The sequence below is a fragment of the Vigna unguiculata genome, chromosome 6 (genome assembly GCF_037176805.1).
Source record: "Vigna unguiculata cultivar grain cowpea cultivar isolate G323 ecotype 2 chromosome 6, ASM3717680v1, whole genome shotgun sequence".
Lineage (NCBI taxonomy): Eukaryota > Viridiplantae > Streptophyta > Magnoliopsida > Fabales > Fabaceae > Vigna > Vigna unguiculata.
In genome coordinates, this window is record NC_140797.1 from 4,797,550 (window position 1) to 4,818,233 (window position 20,684).

General features: G+C 42.2%; 1 protein-coding gene and 1 non-coding gene across 2 annotated transcripts; one reads left to right on the top strand and one right to left on the bottom strand.

Annotated features, from left to right (window-relative positions):
• The first annotated feature begins 9,272 nt into the window (after window positions 1-9,272).
• Window positions 9,273-14,696, top strand: LOC146885413 (uncharacterized). Its single transcript, XM_085674917.1, has one exon. The coding sequence runs from the start codon at window positions 9,275-9,277 to the stop codon at window positions 14,654-14,656; it is 5,382 nt and encodes a 1,793-aa protein (XP_085531043.1). The 5' UTR covers window positions 9,273-9,274; the 3' UTR covers window positions 14,657-14,696.
• Window positions 9,845-9,951, bottom strand: LOC146885414 (small nucleolar RNA R71). The gene has a single exon (XR_014996181.1). It is a non-coding gene; the product is annotated as a small nucleolar RNA R71 (small nucleolar RNA).
• Window positions 14,697-20,684: the final 5,988 nt, after the last annotated feature.

Below are 20,684 nucleotides of genomic sequence, written 5' to 3' on the forward strand. Positions count from 1 at the left end.
TTATCCATCGTCCATTTTTGATTTATAGGTAGGAAGTGTGCACACTTAGTCAATCTGTATACTATTACCCAGACTAAATCATGCCCTCTTGTCGGTTTCGGCAAGTGTGTCACAAAATCCATAGAGATATTGTCCCACTTCCACTAAGGTACGTCCAATGGTTGCAATGTACCTCCCAACCTTTGATGTTCAATTTTGTCCTTTTGACATACCAAGCATTGAGCAACAAAGTCTGCTACATGTAAGTTCATCCCATTCCACTAGAATGACTCCTTCAAATCCTTGTACATCTTAGTCATACATGGGTGTATGCTAAGACGACTCTGATGACCTTCTTTCAGAATCTGCCTCCTGAATAAAGGTCCTCCATGCAGGCACACTCTACCTTTAAAGCGTAGAATGTCGTCCGCTCCCATCTGGTAGTCTTTCCCCTTATCTGTACCCAACCATCCTATAAATTGTTACAACTCCATATCATGTCCCTAAGCCACACGTATTTCATTTAAGAACTCATTAGTGACTTTCAACAAGTTGCATTATATGAACCCTTGCCCAAATTGCATTCCCAGATTCATATCTCGGAGTTTCTCAATCAACTCCAACTCTTTTACCATCATGCAAGACATATGCATCTTCTTACGACTTAAAGCGTCGTCTACGACATTTGCCTTGCTTGGGTGATAAAGCAATTCAAAGTCGTAGTCCTTCAAGTACTCCATCCACCTATGCTACCTCATATTTAACTCCTTCTGATCAAACAAGTATTTCAGGCTTTTGTGATCACTAGAAATTTGAAATTGAGACCTATACAGGTAGTGCCTCCAACAATAGCTGCTAGCTCCAAATCGTGAGTCGGGTAATTTTTCTCATGCACCTTCAGCTGACGAGAAGCATATGTTACTGGCCTGCTTTCTTGCATCAATACACACCCCAACCCTTGATATGAAGCATCACAATACACTTCAAACATTTTCTCAATATTAGGAATTACTAGCACTAGGGCGGTAGTCAAACACCTCTTCATGTCCTCAAAGCATTCCTCACACTTTTCAGTCTAAGAGAATGACTGATATTTTCTTGTAAGTTGTGTCAATGGATTAACCTTCTTTGAGAACCCTTCCACAAATCTTTTGTAATAACCTGCTAAGCCCAAAAAACTCCTCACCTCTGTCATTGTCTTAGGCCTTTCCCACTTAAGTACTGTTTCAATCTTAGCCGGGTCCACTGCAATACCCTTGGTTGAGATAACATGTCCAAGAAATTGTACCTCTTCCAGCCAAAATTCACACTTGGACAACTTCCCATACAACTAGTGATCTCTGAGTATCTTCAATACAACCCTCAAGTGATCAACATGCTCTTCTCTCATCTTTGAGTAAATAAGAATGTCATCTATGAAGACAACGACAAACTTATCTAACCAATGTTGATAGATTCTATTCATGTAATCCATGAATAGTGCCGGTGCATTCGTTACTCCAAATGGCATCACTACATATTCATAATGCCCATATCTCGACCTGAACACCGTCTTCTATACATCTTCCGGTTTGACTAAGATTTGATGATATCCAGATCGTAAGTCAATTTTGGAGAATACTCCTGCTCCCTTCAATTGATCTAGTAGATCGTCAATCTTCAGCAGTGGGTACTTATTCTTGATGGTTAATTTGTTCAGCTGCTGGTAATTAATGCAAAGTCTTGAGCTCCCATCCTTCTTCTTCACTAATAACACCAGAGCTTTCCACGGTGACGCACTGGGCTGGATGAACTTCTTCTCTAGCAGATTTTCAATTTGCCTTTTGAGTTCTGCCAATTCTGTAGGTGCCATTCTGTATGGAGTCATGGACACAGGACCCGTACCAAGAATTAAGTTAATGGTGAAGTCAATGTCTCGACTCGGCAGCAATCCTGGTACTTCGTCCAGAAACACATCTGCGTACTCATTGACAACAGAAATATTCTAAATCAACTCTGTTGCACCTTTCTTTTCTGGTTTAGCCATCACCATAAAACATGTGGCCCCTTCTTGCAATGCTTTCACAGCTTCTCGAGTTGAGATCAACTCCAACCCTTCATGTTCTGGGAACACCAAACTAGTCCATCCCCAATATCACATCCAGTCCCTCCAAAGGCAAGCACACCAAGTTCACCTTGAATCTGCAACCTACCACTTCCATTAAACACCCAACGCAGATTGAACTGGTAGCTACCTGACCTAAGGAAGGAGTCGAAACAAGCAACTCACACCCCAAGTCACGTTTCTCTAGACTCAATCTCCCCACACATGCATTAGAGATGAAAGAATGTGTTGCTCCAAAGTTCAACAACACTAATACTGATTGACCTAACAATAAATAAGGCTCGAGAATAAGGTTATCTGATTGAGTAGCCTCTATTGTGGTCAGGGCAAAGACTCTACCAGCCGCTCTAGCTCTTTCTGCTGGTGATGCTGCTGGTTTCTTCACACCAAGACTCTTCTTTTCTGGACAATTATTGGCTAAGTGACCCCGTTTATCGCATATGAAACACTTGCGACGGTCACCTGATCCTCCCATGCCACCTGTTAGCTTAGGGCAATTTCTCTTTAGATGGGGTCCGCCACACTGGTAGCAAGTGGGATCTTGAGAAGTCTGCGATCGACTGTAAGGCTTCTTCATCTGCCTAGCCTCTACGACACTCTTCTGATGTTGACTTATGGGATTTGGCCCTCTTTCTAGAAATTTTGCACTCTTGGCTTGTTCCACCAAGACTGAAAATCTTCTTTCTCTCAGAGGTGTAATCACCTTCTTTAGTTCATGTTTGAGTCCCCGCTCAAACTTAAGGCACCTCCATTCTTCAGTGATTTTTGAGAATAGTACCTTGCCAGATGTTCGAATTTATTAACATATTTTTGCACCGACATATTTCCCAGTTGCAGGGCCAATAACTCAGCCTCCTTGTCCTGCTTAACTGTATCTGGAAAGTATTTCTCTAGAAAGCGAGTCCTGAAGTTGGCCCAAGTCACTAGCTCTTCCCTCGTCTGTATTTGTTGTTGCATGCTTGCCCACCAGTATTTAGCATCATTGTTCAATAGGTATACAACAAATGCCAACTTCTGCTCGTCAGCACAATTCATCACTCCAAATATCTTTTCGCACTTGCGAAGCCAAGCATCAGCTTCGTCGGGAGTGGCCCCACCTGTGAATTCTGCGGGTTTATGTCGCACAAAATCCTCCACCGTCGCCACTCTCACTAGTGCAATTGTCACTCTTGGCAGGGCTGGAATAGGGTTTTGCATCGCATCCACCATCCGATGAATGGCTTCCGCAATCTCATCAGCACCATTCGTATTTCTCCTCCTCCTATGAGCTGTCATTGCCTGGATACGCCACATATTCAACTGTTAAACATCACTTCATCAGTCTAATAAACCACCACCTCCTTAGATTTAAACACACACAACCACATGTACAACATAGCAAGCTCACTCCCCAAAAAGGCCCAAAATATTTTTCAAAAACATTTTCAAAACTTATGCTTTGATAAGGAATATTACTTTTAAATAAAAAAATGGATTCCATAAAATAAATAAAACATAATTATAACTATTGTTCCTGCGGAGAACAAATAAGAGATGTCAGACACAAGTGTTACCTTACCTCAATTCGCAATCTCCTTAGCAGGCTTCCTTCCAGTTGGTCTATGGTATTTGCTGGTGTCTCAACTGGGACCGGTTTGAACCCAAGAGGGGTTACCTGCGGAGAAGGCTTCGACACTCAAGTCAGCTAAGAATTCTTAGAAAGTCAAATCTCGTGATTAAGGGATTAATGAATGCATACCTTTAATTTGTGGGGTTCATGTGTACACAATCAGCTAGGCTTTTGATTGGGCCGCAGTTGGGCCTGGGCTAAGCCCAGGTCCCACATTTTGGTTATTGAGGGCCCTAGGGTCCTGGTTGGTAGTGTTTTAGGTTTATCAAGTTCTCGTTCAATTTGCTTAAGTTAGCGGCTTAGGCCGCTTACTATTGATTGTTCGACATACATTATTATAGTTTGTGTCTTTAAGGGGCTATGTAGGCGGATCTCATGGTTGTAATCAAGTTAGGCTGCCTAGGTGTAGTACACCAGTCCCCCAGCTTATGCCGGTGCATCTATAGCGGCAAAGGATGATAAGTGTTGGTGTGTTTTGTTGGGTCGGCTAGGTGTAGTACACCAGTCCCCCAGCCTTTAAGTGTGATGAACAATGTTAAGGCTTGGAATCTGAATAGGTTCGTGGGAGGTGAAGGGGTGGCAAGCCGTAGAGGTCTTGTCAGAAGGGTTTGCGCCGTTGAAACGTTTGAAATGATGATTATAAATACAAATGCATGAGAACGGAAGAATTTCACTTTGTTTCATTTGCAAGAATTTTGGGGGAAGCTATGAGATCGTGTCCAATATCTTCGTTATTTCTACCGTCTTCCTAAAAAAGAACAGGTGTGTCTAGTAGTAGTGATAGCTTTTCCTTATTGAGTCCGAGTAGTGAGCGGTCAAAGGAGAGTGTGTAAGATCCGCGGAAATTAATTAATTAAATAAATAATTAATTAATAAATGCGGGTGAGTTGTGCATTTATGACATTAATTTCTGTTATGTGTGACGTTGAAAAGTACTAGCTCAAGTGGTTGAGAGTAGTTTGATTGTGTGAGAGGACTTGGGTTCCAGTCCTATGTATGCCAACTATGTGTATTTTGTTATTAATGTTTTAATAATATGTTGAGCCACACTCAGTATGAGATATTGCTTGAATTGTATGTGTTAGCAAGAAACATGGGTTGGTCTGATGGTTTAGAGTTGATTTAGCTTTGGCATGGTGTAGGGTTCGAACCTTGGTGGACTCAAATTTAACTTTCTTTTTGCTAAAAAGTTAGTGTGGCTTGAATATGAAAGGGGTAGAGACAACCCTAGCAGAAGGGGCAGCCAAAGGGCTGAAAAATAACCAAAATAATAGGCCTTGATTAACAATGAATCTCACACTTAAACCAAATTTCGTTTTTGCCACCAACCACATTAAGGGACTCTTTAAAAGGTAAAATTTGAGAAGGAAAGAGGGTTTTTGGAGGCTGTTTTCTGAGAAGCTTAGTAGGAGTGCGAAAATTGAGAGTGAATAGTGAGGTCTGAAGCGATCGAGAGCCATTTGGGAGAGAAGCTAAGAGAGGGCATTGGTGTTCCGGGAAAAGTTCCCAAAATCAAGTTTTAAGCAAAGGATTTTTCAGGTTAGGGGAGCTGAACCTGTAAATTGTATGTTTGGTAAATTGTGCATGATTGTGATGATACTATGCCATGAATTTTCGTGCCCCTTACGTGGCGAATTAGGGGTTTGGGTGTTTGGGTGCTATTTTATTGGGATTTTACCTAATTACATGAATAGGAGGGGTATTCTATATTTGAGGGGCTGCTGTTGTGCAAGTTTGGGATTTTGGGTTTCTAATGTGTATAAAGAATGTTGTTCTGATGGTGCAATGTGATCAAATTGGATTGGTATATTTTGGGAGGGTAATTGGGTTCTGTTGCAATGTGTATGTGCGCGAATTAGTGCCAGAACCTGCAATTCTCGCTCAGGCGAGCTAGGCTCGCCTAGGCGAGACATGCAGGGGCGTGTGTTCTCTATTTTGCTCGTGTATCTCGCCCAGGCGATGTGGTTTGGTCTTGGGAGACAGGTCATCTCGCTTAGGCGAGTATACCTCGCCCAAGCGAGAATTCGTGGGTGTTTTAGGTGGTTGATTGGACATCTCGCGTAGGCGAGATCGAATGTTGTTCTGAGCGGAATGGCGTCTCGCTCAGGCGAGCACCTCTCGCCTAAGCGAGATCTCGAGGGAAGATTGGTGGTTATTGTTGAACTCGTCACCTAGACGAGGTATATTAATTTTGGGCGAGTGGGAGTCTCGCCCAGGCGAGAATGATTTCGCTTAGGTGAGATAGGCTGGACAAGTTACACAATGGAGTTTATTTTAAGGAAGTGAGGGTGATGGGAAACTCCCAAGGCAGGTGTTATTGCTATCTTATTGGGATGAAGTGGAAATTGTAAAGCATGGTCTATAAGGCTCCTAAGAATATCTCGTTAGTGGGCTTGCTGGTGTTCCAAGGGTTGTAGCCGGAACGTATCCTTGAGTTGTGGCTCAGGATAGGGGTTAAGCACGTGGCATTCTATGGGTTGTGGCCCGTAATGACTTTCCTTGAGTTGTGGGCTCGGGATAGCGGATGAACACGAGGGACCTTGAGTTGTGGCTCGGGTTGGCGTGTGTGCCGGTGTGAGTGTGCTGGTTGTGGCTAGTACGGATGGGTCCATATGGATGGCCCTCCTCAGTGGTTGCTGACGAGTTTGGTAGTCCTGGGACGTTACGGACTATGTTCGTATTTGGGAACTCCACCTGGCGTTACGGTGTGTGATCCGTAGCATGGTTTCCGCACGTGCTCTATCGGTTGTGGCCGATAGGTGTGGCAGCAAGGCACCTGGAGATACTCAATAGAAGATAGAGAACACTGCTCGCATGGTTGTGGCCATGAGAAGAACTCGAACGAGGTTTCCTGATGTACTTATTATGCATGGTGGTGGCCATGTGGAGGGAAGGTAACGTGACTTCCATTAGGTGCATCGGGGTACATGGTGGTGGCCATGTGAGGGAATTAGAGCAAGATTCTGTGGGAAAGGAAATGATACTTGATATGGTTGTGGCCATGCATTATAAAGAAAGAATTTGTGTTGTTGTTATGTATTTGTACTGGTTAAACATGTATATGTATATTTGATATATATTTTTGTATGTTTGAACTGTTAGCTCACCCTATCTGCTTGTGTTTGGCAATGATCGTGTACGCGGTACACGTGAGCAGGTGATGATGCAGGTGGAGCTGGTGAGGCTTAGCTGCGGAGAGGGGATGTTGATGGGAATTTTTTTATGCTCATGTTTTTATCACTCTATTTAAATATATGATGTAAAGGCTCATGGCCTACTGGACTAAACTAATTATTTTGTATTTATGGACTCGTTGGGAATTTAATGAACTTTTACATTTCCCGTGTTCTGGGAAACGAGACATTATTATTACCTGAGATTTTAAATAAATGATGCTGATGTATTATTTCTATTTTATTTTATTAAATCCGTAATATCCAGACGGGATGTTACAGAGTGGAGGTAGTCATTCAAATAGTAATGATAGGGAACAAACAGGAGATTTAGGGAGGATTCCGATGGAGACAATAGTCGAAGTTAGGGAAGATCCGCCAGAAGAGTTAGTGGAGAGCAATTGGCCTGTGAAGGCGGGATACGAATGGGTCGCGACAGATGTGCGAACACAATACTCCATATTCCGGTGGTGAGGACTGCTAAAGTCATGGCTAAATTGTACACCTATTTTTGAGAAGGGCGCTCGAAGGAACATTGTGATGCCGGAGAGGGTTAGTGCTATCGAATATGTCTGCCATGACCAAGAGGGGGCTTTAGAGGAGTTCTTTTACATGTATATGTGTCATTTTTCACAGCTGCATATCAGGTTGCCTTTTGATGAGTTTACTATGGGGTTATTGCGGTTCCTGAACGTCGCTCCCACTCAACTGCATCCAAACAGCTGGGGGTATTTGTAGGCGTTTCGGGTGTTATGTATGGCGTTGTATTTGCAACCTTCTCCGAGGGCGTTTCTCTACTTCTTTGATACAAGGCCGAGAAGTCCAACTACATGGTTATCGCTTGTCAGTCGACCTAGAATAAATAGATTGGATGCTTTTACCCAATCTTTCAAACATTTTAAAGATGGGTTCTTTAAAGTGGTGGTGAAGTAAGTTGGACGTTCACATTTTTACACCAACGATGGGAGTACTAAGTTTCCTTTCTATTGGACCGGTAATCCTTGAAAGTATAAGGGAATGGAGAGGGAGGAGTTGTCGGTGGCAGACAAGGAGGTGGTTGACGCAGTGATGCTCTTTAGCGATAAAATGCTGATAAGTGTGATAATTACCTATTGTTTACACTTCTTAGAACCTCTTAATTGTCTTTTATTCATGTATTTTTGTGTTAATCTCATGAAAGAATTTAGGATTTTGTTATTTATTTCAAAAACATGTTTACTTTGATGTTTGTGGACTTTTGTAGAAAAGAATGGAAGATTGGAAAAAAATTCACTAGTTGCTGCCTGGAGCCATTAGCCCAGCTAGCTGGATGTACTCGCCCAGCTAACCAGACTCACTAGCCCAGCGAACCAGACTCACTAGCCCAGCGAGGAAGGCTCTCTAGCCCAGCGAGAATGAATGTTGGCCCAGCGAGTTTATCTTTTTGCTCAAACATTAAAAGTGTCGAGACTCGAACAGAAAGACAGTTTTTGGTGGGAGGAACACTGCTGGAACTCAAAACGAAGGCAGAGACATTTCTGGAGCTTAAAGGATCAATCTTTCTTCATCCATTCTACCATTTCAACTCCATTTGTACTCTAGATGTATAGGAGTAGCTAAACTCCATCTCATTGGGGTTGGATGTAATGTACCTAAACTCGTTATAGTTTCATCTATGCAATAGAATCTCTTTCACTGTTTTTGTGTTCTATCTAAATTATTTTCGTGCATGATGGAATATCTATGCGTTTTGGGTGGTATCTAGTCATTGGAAAGTGTTTTGGAACCCTAGACATGGATAGAACAACCTAAAGATTTGGTTCTAGACATAGACCAAAGCTTTTGGTCATTCTAGACATCGTTTTTAATGTGTCTTTTGTGTTTAAACCTCTAAGGGATTAGTAATTTTTACATAAAAGTTCAAAACATACCCCTAAGGGATTAGGGATTGAATACCTTTGATGTCAATGCTTGAGTAGATGAGAGATTTATATTGTGAGGTGCTTGCTTAGAGTTTTGGTCATGAATTCCAACCCCAATGAGTCTTTGCCTTGGTATTTTATCACTTTAAAGTTTAGAAATCCTTATGTTTTCACTTGTTTCGAATTAATCAATGGTTACATTCAACGCTTAAATTAGTAAGTACACCTAGTTAACTAAACAAACGCAATTTCCGTGGGAAAACGATACTTGGACTTACCATTTTTATTACTTGCACGACTTGGTACACTTGCCAAAGTCATAACAAGTTTTTGGCGCCGTTGCCGGGGAATTGTTTGTTGTTTAGGCAAATTGTGTGCTATTTACCGATTTAGGCTTATTCATTTCATTCATTAATTTATTGCCTTTTACACTTTTGATTGTATATAGTCCAATTGTATATACTTACCCTTTTGCGTAACTTCTCTTTTCTAGTGTTTCTTGTTTTGCATGAGAAGTAGAACTAGAGCTGATAATTTGCTCTTTGATCCTGAAATTGAAAGAACGGCTCGAAGAAACAATAGTAGAAGAAGAAGGCAAAGCAGGGAAGCTAGAGAAGCAACTGTTATTTCTGATCCAACTCTCATTTCTTCATCTGATCAAGAAGAGGAAGACATGGCAGAAAATCCGCATGATGATGCTAGAGGTGAAAGAAGACGCACGTTGGAAGATTATGCTGCATTCACAGGGACCATTAATTTCAACAGTATTGCTCGACCAACGGTGAATGCTACAAATATGGAGATGAAGCCAGCTCTAATCCACTTGGTGCAAAGTAATCAGTTTAATGGATTGGCTAATGAGAATCCATACACGCATTTGGCCACCTTCTTAGAGATATGTAATACAGTAAAAATCTATCAAGTGCCTGATGAAGCCATTCGCTTGAGTTTATTCCCTTTCTCGTTGGCGGGAAATGCCAAGGTTTGGCTAAATTCTTTCCCCGAAAACAGTCTCACTAGCTGGGAGGATGTGGTTTCCAAATTCTTGGGCAAGTATTTCCCTCAATCCAAGATTAACAAAGGCAAACAAGAAATCTCTGCTTTCCAGCAAGACGTGGATGAGTCCTTGGGGCAAGCATGGGACAGGTTCAAGGGATTGCTCAGAAAAACTCCCATTCATGGGTTTGATGAGCCCACACAACTTACACTTTTCTTGGCAGGGCTGAAATCTCACTCAAAGTTAATGTTGGATGCATCAGCGGGAGGAAGTATTAAGTGGAAGACACCTACTGAAGCACGAGAATTGATTGAAAATATGGCCTCCAATGACAATGAAGTGCACAATGAGAGAGCTCAATCTCAACAGAAGGGTGTTCTACAACTTCAGTCTCATGACGCTCTACTGGCACAAAACAAAATCATGACACAACAGCTTGAAGCTCTCATGAAGAAGCTCTCTCAACTTCCGCAAGATCTCCGAAATGTTTCTCAAGCTCAACACCAACAACAGTTGCAAAATTGTGAGTTGTGTGGTGGGGATCATCCCAATGGGCAGTGTGCCATGCAAAACACATCTCAAGAAGAGGTTAATTACATGGGTAATACAAGTCGCCAAGGTAATTACAACCAAGGTTGGAGGCCTCACCCAAACATGGGACAAGCAGGACCCTCGAATAGACCACCACCTCAACAATTTCAGCAACATCCCTCTTTGGCAGATAGAACTTCAAAGATTGAGGACACACTCAATCAATTTATGCAAGTGTCAATATCCAACCACAAGAGCACCGAAGCTGCTATCCGTAACTTGGAGGTGCAAATGGGGCAAATAGCTAAGAGGATGGAGGAGAAATCCGATACAAATTTTGCGGCTAACACTGAAGTTAACCCAAAAGAGCATGTTAAAGCTATTACTACAAGGAGTGGAAAGGTGTTAGAAGAGAGAAAAGTAAATAGAGATGATGAAAAAGGAGAAGAGAGTGGAGAGTTACATGAGAGAAAAGAAGAGAGCATTGAAGAAGATGATGAGAATGTTGAAGGAGGACATAAAGAAATGGGTGAGAGAGAGAAGAATAAAGGAAAAAGTGTTGAAAAGCCCCTACCTTACCCTAAAATCCATTCTAGAAAAGAGAAGGAGAAGCAATTTGGGCGATTTTTAGACATATTCAAGAGGCTTGAGATTAATATCCCCTTCTCTGAGGCCCTCCAACAAATGCCTTCATATGCTCGATTCATGAAGGAGTTGCTCACAAAGAAAAGAAAGTACATTGAAGAAGAGACCATCGAAGTCCAGGGAAATTGTAGTGCCATCATCCAAAAGTTGCTTCCACCAAAGTTTAAAGATCCCGGTAGTTTCACTATTCCTTGCACTATTGGCGAGTTGGCTATTGGGAAAGCACTAATCGATCTGGGAGCAAGCATAAACTTGATGCCTCTTTCTGTGATGAGGAGGATTGGAGATTTGGAATTGAAGCCCACAAGAATGACACTCCAGTTAGCAGATAGGTCTATCAAATGCCCCTATGGAGTCATTGAGGACGTGCTAGTGAAGGTGGACAAATTCACTTTCCCAGTGGATTTTGTCATTCTAGACATGGAAGAAGACACTGAAGTTCCGCTTATATTGGGCAGGCCATTCATGAAAACTGCAAGGGTGCTCATTGATGTGGATAATGGTCATCTCAAGGTGCGTGTGGAAGATGAGACTGTCACCTTCAATGTTTTGGAAGCTATGCAACACCCTGGTGATAATAGCAACTGCTTTAGAGTGGATGTTCTAGAAGAAGTGATTGAGACTACCAAGAGCCAATTGCATGTGAAGTCCCCACTTGAGAGGGTTTTGATTGAGGCATGTGATGAGTTGACCCTTGATGAGGAAGCGGAAGTGGAGGAAGTGACCAGACAACTAGAAAAGCTCAAGGAGATATTTCCTAATGATGTGAAAGTGGAAAAATTGGAGAAGGAAAAATTTGATGATCAAAACAAGATTGAGCTTAAATTGTTGCCTGATCACCTCAAGTATGTGTTCCTGGAAGGGGAAGCAAGGAAGCCTGTGATAATTAGTAGCTCTCTATCTAAAGCTGAAGAAGAGAAACTGATTGAAGTTCTTAAGGCAAATCAAGGAGCTATAGGGTGGCACATTTCTGATTTGAAGGGGTTAAGCCCAACTTATTGTATGCACAAGATTATGTTAGAGAAAGATTACAAGCCCATAGCACAACCACAAAGAAGATTGAATCCCACTATGAAGGAGGTGGTGAGAAAGGAGGTGCTAAAACTCCTTGAAGCTGGAATGATATACCCGATCTCTGATAGTGCATGGGTTAGTCCTGTGCATGTGGTGCCAAAGAAAGGAGGTATGACAGTCATTCAGAACGAGAAAAATGAGTTGATTCCAACTAGGACGGTCACCGGGTGGAGGATGTGTATTGACTACAGGAAACTTAATCAAGCCACTCGAAAGGATCATTTCCCCCTTCCCTTCATGGATCAGATGTTGGAACGTTTAGCAGGACAAGCGTACTATTGCTTCTTAGATGGTTATTCTGGATATAATCAGATTGTGGTAAATCCGGAAGATCAAGAAAAGACTGCGTTCACTTGTCCATTCGGTGTGTTTGCTTATAGAAGAATGCCGTTTGGTCTGTGCAATGCTCCTGCTACATTTCAAAGATGCATGTTAGCCATCTTTGATGACTTGGTTGAGAAGTGCATTGAAGTATTTATGGACGACTTCTCTGTGTTTGGCAAATCCTTTGATCTCTGCTTGAAGAACTTAGATATGGTGATGAAGAGGTGCATAGACACAAACCTTGTGCTCAATTGGGAGAAATGCCATTTTATGGTGCGTGAAGGAATTGTGTTGGGACATAAAATTTCATCTCGGGGGATAGCAGTGGATAATGCCAAGGTTGATGTAATTGAGAAATTGCCGCCTCCTACTAATGTGAAGGGGGTTAGAAGTTTTCTTGGGCACGCCGGGTTTTATAGAAGATTTATAAAAGATTTCTCCAAGATTGCCAAACCCTTGTGCAACCTCCTTGTTAAAGACACTCCGTTTGAATTTGATGAAGAGTGTTTGAAAGCTTTCAATATATTGAAGAACAAATTGATTTCTTCCCCTGTGATCATTGCTCCAAATTGGAAACAAGACTTTGAGATAATGTGTGATGCCAGCGACTATGCTATAGGAGCTGTTCTTGGCCAGAGGCGAGAAAAATTGTTTCATGCCATTTATTATGCAAGCAAGGTCTTGAATGGAGCTCAATTGAATTATGCCACAACTGAAAAGGAGTTTCTGGCTATTGTGTATGCGCTTGAGAAGTTTAGACCTTATCTCATTGGGTCTAAAGTTACCATTTACACTGACCACGCTGCCATTAAATATTTGTTGACCAAACCTGACTCCAAACCTCGGTTGATTAGATGGGTTCTCTTGCTTCAAGAGTTTGATTTGGAGATTAGGGATAAGAAGGGGAGTGAAAATGTTATTGCTGATCATCTCTCTCGGTTAGTGAATGAGGAAGTGACATGCAAAGAGAAGGAGATCCAAGAAGCTTTTTCAGATGAAAAGCTTATGCTAATTCAGGAGAGGCCATGGTTCGCTGACATGGCTAATTTCAAAGCTGCTGGAGTTCTCCCCGATGATTTTACATGGCAGCAAAAGAAGAAATTCTTGCATGATGCAAAGCAGTTCATTTGGGATGATCCCTTCTTGTTTAAGCTTGGCGCTGATAATCTCTTGAGGAGGTGTGTTACTGCAGAGGAAGCTGCAGGGATCCTGTGGCATTGCCACAACTCGCCATATGGTGGTCACTTCAATGGTGATAGGACAGCTGCTAAAGTGCTTCAATCCGGGTTCTATTGGCCCACCTTGTTTAAGGATGCTCATGCTCATGCTAAGAGCTGTGATAAATGCCAAAGGATTGGAAGCATCTCGAGAAGGCATGAAATGCCACTGCAAGCTATCTTAGAAGTGGAGGTCTTTGATTGTTGGGGAATTGATTTCGTTGGTCCCCTCCCTTCTTCATTCAACAATGAGTATATTCTAGTGGCAGTTGATTACGTCAGTAAGTGGGTGGAGGCAACAGCTTGTCAGAAAAATGATGCCAAGACTGTCATCAAGTTTCTAAAGAGACAAATCTTCTCTCGGTTTGGAGTCCCCAGGGTTCTCATCAGTGATGGAGGATCCCATTTCTGCAATGCCCAATTGGCCAAAGTCTTGAAACACTATGAAGTGAAGCACAAGGTTGCTTCACCTTATCATCCACAGACTAATGGTCAAGCCGAGGTGTCTAATCGGGAGATTAAGAGGATTTTAGAGAAGACCGTGGCTTCATCTAGAAAAGACTGGTCCTTAAAACTTGATGATGCCCTCTGGGCATATAGGACTGCCATGAAGACTCCTCTTGGATTATCACCTTACCAGTTGGTCTATGGCAAATCATGTCACTTGCCTGTGGAAATGGAGCACAAGGCATACTGGGCCTTGAAGTTTTTGAATTTTGAGCCCTCTTTATCTGCTGAGAAGAGGAGGATCCAATTGCTGGAGCTTGAAGAGATGAGGTTAAATGCGTATGAGAACTCTAAAAGCTACAAGGAGAGAGTTAAAATGTATCATGATAGAAAGCTACTTAAGAAAGAATTTCAACCCGGCCAACAAGTGTTGTTGTTCAATTCAAGGCTCAAATTATTTCCGGGTAAGTTGAAGTCTAAATGGTCTGGACCCTTCACCATCAAGGAAGTCAAACCCTATGGAGCAATAGAGCTGATGGATCCCTCCTCGGAAGATCCACAAAGGAGTTGGGTTGTGAACGGACAGCGACTTAAGCACTATTTGGGGGGTGAGGTTGAACGCCTCACCACTGTCATTCATCTAGATGACGCATGAGCCTACAGGCGTCGAGCTAATGACGTTAAACAAGCGCTGACTGGGAGGCAACCCAGTGTTTTGAGTTTTTCTTAGTTAGTAGATTCAATTTCACCAATTTTTGGGTGCATCAGGTCTGTGACTGCTCGCCCAGCGAGTGACCACTAGCTTCGCGAGTCTGGTTTTTCACAGAAAAACAGTTCCAAAATTATGCAGACTCGCCCAGCTAGCCCCCACTCGCCCAGCGAGCATGACCCCTGCACCAACAAAATCTTTTGTCCAATAAAATCGCTGGGCGAGTACTACTCGCCCAGCCCTTTTTGAACGAATTTTTGCCCCTGGAGCTACTCGCTGGGCGCATAAACTCGCCCAGCGACTCTCTTTCACTAAAAAAAAAAAATTGAAATTCGAATTTTTGGGGGGAAAACCTGACCACTCGCCCAGCGAGCGGTGCCACTCGCCCAGCGACTGCGCAGCATTTAATGCTGTCAGCGGGTAGTTTGGTCAAGCCTGCTTTTTAAATTTCCGAAGCAGCTCGCCCAGCGAGTGGTATCAGTCGCCCAGCGAGCAACTACGGTTATTCCCCATTATTACTTTTCATTTTTAATCTTTTTTTCCCCCTTCTTTTTACCCTAGCCGTTCCCCTTCCCTCTTCCTCGCTCACTTGCGCCTCCACCTTCACCTAAGCTCACACTTTGCACTTTTGCTTCCATCTTTCACGTTTTCTCTTTGTCTCTTCCATCAAGTAAGTGATTTTTGCTTCCATTCTCATTTTGTTGTTGTTTTGCTGCTGTTTTGATGTTTAAGATTAGTGTTAGGGTTCTGTTTTGGTTGATTTCATGTTCATGCTTCTTGAATTTGTGTGTATTAGATATTTGGTCCATTTTGTGTGCCTTTTTCGTCAGTTGTAGTTGGTTTAGCTTTGCGTTCGCCTAGCGGGTGCGTGCTTGTATGTTTTGGGTTGTTTTGATTCATAGTGAGTCGTCCAGCGAGCATTCCCTGTACAACGAGATCCTCTCGCCCAGCGGGCCTGTTCGCCTAGCGAGTGACGATCCTTGTCACTGTTTTCCAGTTTTTAGACCTCTCGTCCAGCGAGCCTGTTCGCCCAGCGAGCGAATCCACCTGGTTTTGCTGTTTCTCTGGTTTTGCTTGCTCACCCCTGTAATCTTGTGTTTTTATTCAGCAACCTTGTTTGTTCTTATTGTGTTGTTTTGTTTTACTTCTAGTTGTAATCCTAGTTTTGTGTAGTGTAATGCTTTGTGTTCTTCTTTTTGCAGATGGCTCCTCCTAAGACTTCCCATGTTGCTAAAAAGAAGAGAATTACCCGAGGCTCTTCTTCTCAGAATCCCCAACCAGACTTCATGGAATCAGACATGGTGCAGAATTTTGATCAACATAAATTCTCTTCAGAGACGGCTGCCAACCGCTTTGCCGAGATAATGCCCAGGAGCTTGATACCAGAGAGGAAGGTCAAATTAAATCCTGGGGAGTATGATGAGTTTCGTTTGGAGCTTGAGAGGCGAAACTGGCATAAGGTGTTAGCAGACCTTCCTAATGAAATTGATGAAGTGTTGGTAAAAGAGTTCTATGCAAACGCATACCAGCAGGTGAGGGATGGTCCCCGTCAATGTAGGGTGCGGGGGAAGCTGATAAAATATGACAGGAAGACAATCAATACCTTTTTGAGGACGACATCACCTCCTGCGGGCCACGTAACTCCATTTAGTGAATTCTCAAGTGCTCACAAGGATCATGATGCAATTGCCTCAGCTTTGTGCACCCCGGGTCATACTTACATGTTGGGCGTCAATGGCAATCCCATCCGCATTCTCCGGAAGCATCTAACCTCATTGGCACAAATGTGGAGTGCCTTCTCCTACACCAACCTAAGCCCCAACACTCATACTTCAGATCTTAACTTAATGAGATCTTATCTCATTTATGGGCTTGTAACAGGTATGGACATGGACGTGGGGGCCCACATTTCTCAGGATATCGCCTACACTGCGGACATGGAGAATGTAAAGTTGGGTTTTCCTGCACTTATCACAGCTCTTTGTAGGGAAAAGGGAATCATTGCTGACACTCCTGTACTCCTCTCCCTCCAGCCACCCATAGACAAAAAGTTCATAAGGAAGAATTGCATTAGTAGGGTGGAACTCAATGAACCTGCACCACCACCCCGAGTACCCCGTCCACCCCGAGCTTCCTCTTCCTCTCAGTCCACACATGATCCTTCCTCCACTTTCGAGGCATCCTTCCAAGCAGCCATGACCAAAATGTTTGCAAGACAGGAGGACATGTGGCTGGGTCATCAAGCACTTCGGCAAGGCCAAGTCAACATCATAGATAGCATGCACCATTTGTCTCTAGGTGTTCCAGATTTTCCAGATGATCTTATCATGACAGGAGCACAGTTTGAGGCACGCATTCCTTGGCCTGTGGGCAGGCCTGAGTCTCAGTGGGGGGGAGGTACTATTGCTGCTGATGATGATCCTGATGCAGAAGAAGGAGGTCAGGAGGACCCTGATGCTGAAGAAGAAGAGCAGGGAGGACCCTGATGCAGTCTGGAGTACTTTGATTGGTGTTTTTGTTGGTTTTGTTTTTTTTTAGTGTTTTAGTTTGTGTTATTAGCCAGCTGTTTATTTAGTTTTTGCTTTCAGTACCTTGTTTTAGGGTGAAACACTTGCTTGATAGTTGAACTAATTCTCTTTTTCTCATAATTTTGTTGGCCAGCCTTGTTTTGGATGCCTTATTTTGTTGTTGGCATTGGGAGCTTTGATGTCTTTTCATGTTATCCTTGCATGATCTTGAGCATTTTGCTTGCAAATCCAAGAGTGAGAATGTGGACGTGGTTGCAATTTGATTAATTCCTTAACCTTGTGTGATTATGACCAGGGGATTGAATGGTGAGAATTGTGAGAATGTGTTTGGGAGTGTATGTGAGAAAGTTGTTGTTGCTATGGATTTGAGTTTTGCATGATTCTTGTAAATGCACATACACACTTGATTAGATATGAGAAAGGCACTTCTTTGTTTTTTTATGTTACATAGCTACTTGGCCAAATAGCCACCCTTGATGCTTGACTTTGATCTTTTGTAAACCTTTTGAGCTTTGTTATTTTTGTGACCCCTAAGCCTATAAAGAGAAATACATCTTTACCCACACCCTAGAAGAAGAGAACAAATAGTATGTTATGAGGGTATAAGTTGGGATTAAGTTTGGGGGAAGATTGTGTGAAAAAGTAAGGGGTGAATTGGTTAAGAATGCCTCTTAGTAATGTTTGAATATCTCTATAAAAGAAAAAAGAGAGAAAAAGAAAAAGAAAAAGAAAATGAATGAACAAAAGAAAAAGGCAAGCAAAGAGGTTGCTACAGATAAAAATGAGGTTAGAAGGATATGGGAGCCTATTTTTTTATATGAAGGTAGAGGATGTTGATGAATGATTTATGCATATTTTTGTTCTCTTCTTCTCATTTGGTGTCTTTGAATCCAAGAAAAACCATGTTTCTTCTAGCCAAGCCAAGCTACAACCCTTAAAGACCTTTTGATCTAAATCAAGTTGTGTGAAGTGTTTTTGAGAAGAAGTGCAAAGGTTGATGAAGTAGTTTTCTGACATGCTGAGTTCGAGTTGTTTAAACACTTGTTAGTTGAGTGAAACACTACCATGGAGAAAGCTGTGATGATTCTCTTTCCTGTGTGCCATATATCATTCTGGTTTAAGGATTTGTGTTGATAAAAGCACCATTCCATGTTCACTCTTTGAAATGCAAAAGAATTTTCTCTATTTTGTGATAAGGATAGTGTGAGTTGATATCATATGCTTCTCTTTTTGTTGATCAGGCTAGCCTTGCTTCTCTTTGCTGTTTTGATAGTTTTTCTTTCCATGAGGACATGAAAAAATTCAAGTTTGGGAGAGTTGATAAGTGTGATAATTACCTATTGTTTACACTTCTTAGAACCTCTTAATTGTCTTTTATTCATGTATTTTTGTGTTAATCTCATGAAAGAATTTAGGATTTTGTTATTTATTTCAAAAACATGTTTACTTTGATGTTTGTGGACTTTTGTAGAAAAGAATGGAAGATTGGAAAAAAATTCACTAGTTGCTGCCTGGAGCCATTAGCCCAGCTAGCTGGATGTACTCGCCCAGCTAACCAGACTCACTAGCCCAGCGAACCAGACTCACTAGCCCAGCGAGGAAGGCTCTCTAGCCCAGCGAGAATGAATGTTGGCCCAGCGAGTTTATCTTTTTGCTCAAACATTAAAAGTGTCGAGACTCGAACAGAAAGACAGTTTTTGGTGGGAGGAACACTGCTGGAACTCAAAACGAAGGCAGAGACATTTCTGGAGCTTAAAGGATCAATCTTTCTTCATCCATTCTACCATTTCAACTCCATTTGTGCTCTAGATGTATAGGAGTAGCTAAACTCCATCTCATTGGGGTTGGATGTAATGTACCTAAACTCGTTATAGTTTCATCTATGCAATAGAATCTCTTTCACTGTTTTTGTGTTCTATCTAAATTATTTTCGTGCATGATGGAATATCTATGCGTTTTGGGTGGTATCTAGTCATTGGAAAGTGTTTTGGAACCCTAGACATGGATAGAACAACCTAAAGATTTGGTTCTAGACATAGACCAAAGCTTTTGGTCATTCTAGACATCGTTTTTAATGTGTCTTTTGTGTTTAAACCTCTAAGGGATTAGTAATTTTTACATAAAAGTTCAAAACATACCCCTAAGGGATTAGGGATTGAATACCTTTGATGTCAATGCTTGAGTAGATGAGAGATTTATATTGTGAGGTGCTTGCTTAGAGTTTTGGTCATGAATTCCAACCCCAATGAGTCTTTGCCTTGGTATTTTATCACTTTAAAGTTTAGAAATCCTTATGTTTTCACTTGTTTCGAATTAATCAATGGTTACATTCAACGCTTAAATTAGTAAGTACACCTAGTTAACTAAACAAACGCAATTTCCGTGGGAAAACGATACTTGGACTTACCATTTTTATTACTTGCACGACTTGGTACACTTGCCAAAGTCATAACAAATGCCCATTAAGGGTTTAGTTAGGGTTTATAATTTGGTTCATCCGATTATTGATATTGAAGGTATATTTTTGTATTTCTGAGTATTGTATTGTGTTTGAGTTGACTAATGGATGTGCGTTCTTGTTTGCAGGTCATATGGCGCAGATGGGAAAAAAGAATCTAACGCTTTTTCAGACATTGTAGAAAGACAAAGCGGCCAGAGCCAAAGCTGTTGGGAACATAGAGGTTCCTAATTTGCAAGAGTCGTTGGTGGATGTACATGTGCACGGTGGGACGAAGAGAAAGGCCGTGTTGCCGGCTAGGCCTGACAAAGGCAAAGACATGAAGAAAGTGTGAGTCGCTCTATTAGGGCCGGGGTCGTCTAGTGGCGCAAAAGGACCGGAGGCTGGCCTGATCGAGCTGCTGAAGATGGTTGTGCAACGAGATATCGAAATCAATGTGCCGGAGACGTTGATCAACTCAATTGATAACATGGAACCTAATCATCTGGTGAGGACTATGGTGGAATTTAGTAGCAAGGTGCTAATACTGGGGTGTCGGGTGGGGTCTTTGTATCAAAGAGAGTTGAAGGAAGGAAATCGGGCAAAACTTGAGGAGTTGCAAGGGTAGGAGGATAAGCACGCCGAGGAGAAAGAAGCTCTGGAAAAGGAAAATGAGGAATGGCAAAAGGAAAGGAAAAGACTAGCAACTTGGAGAGTGCGCTGCCTAAACTCGGAAGAGAAGTTGAAGGGCCGAATTGCAGATCTGGAGGCCGATTATGATGAGTTGAAGGAGTAACATGACGGCTTGGAGGTGGAGCTAGAAGATTTGAAGAGTTGTGTTATCCAAGAGCATATAAACGGATTCCAGAAGGGGTTGCGACAAACGACCTTCTTTTACAAGGATGTTGATGTTGCTGATGTTAGATTTGATGTAAATAAGGATGTGGTTGATGGTATGTTTGTGATGAGGTGGAGTCTAGTCTCGAGGAAGATGCGGGAAAGATGGCGG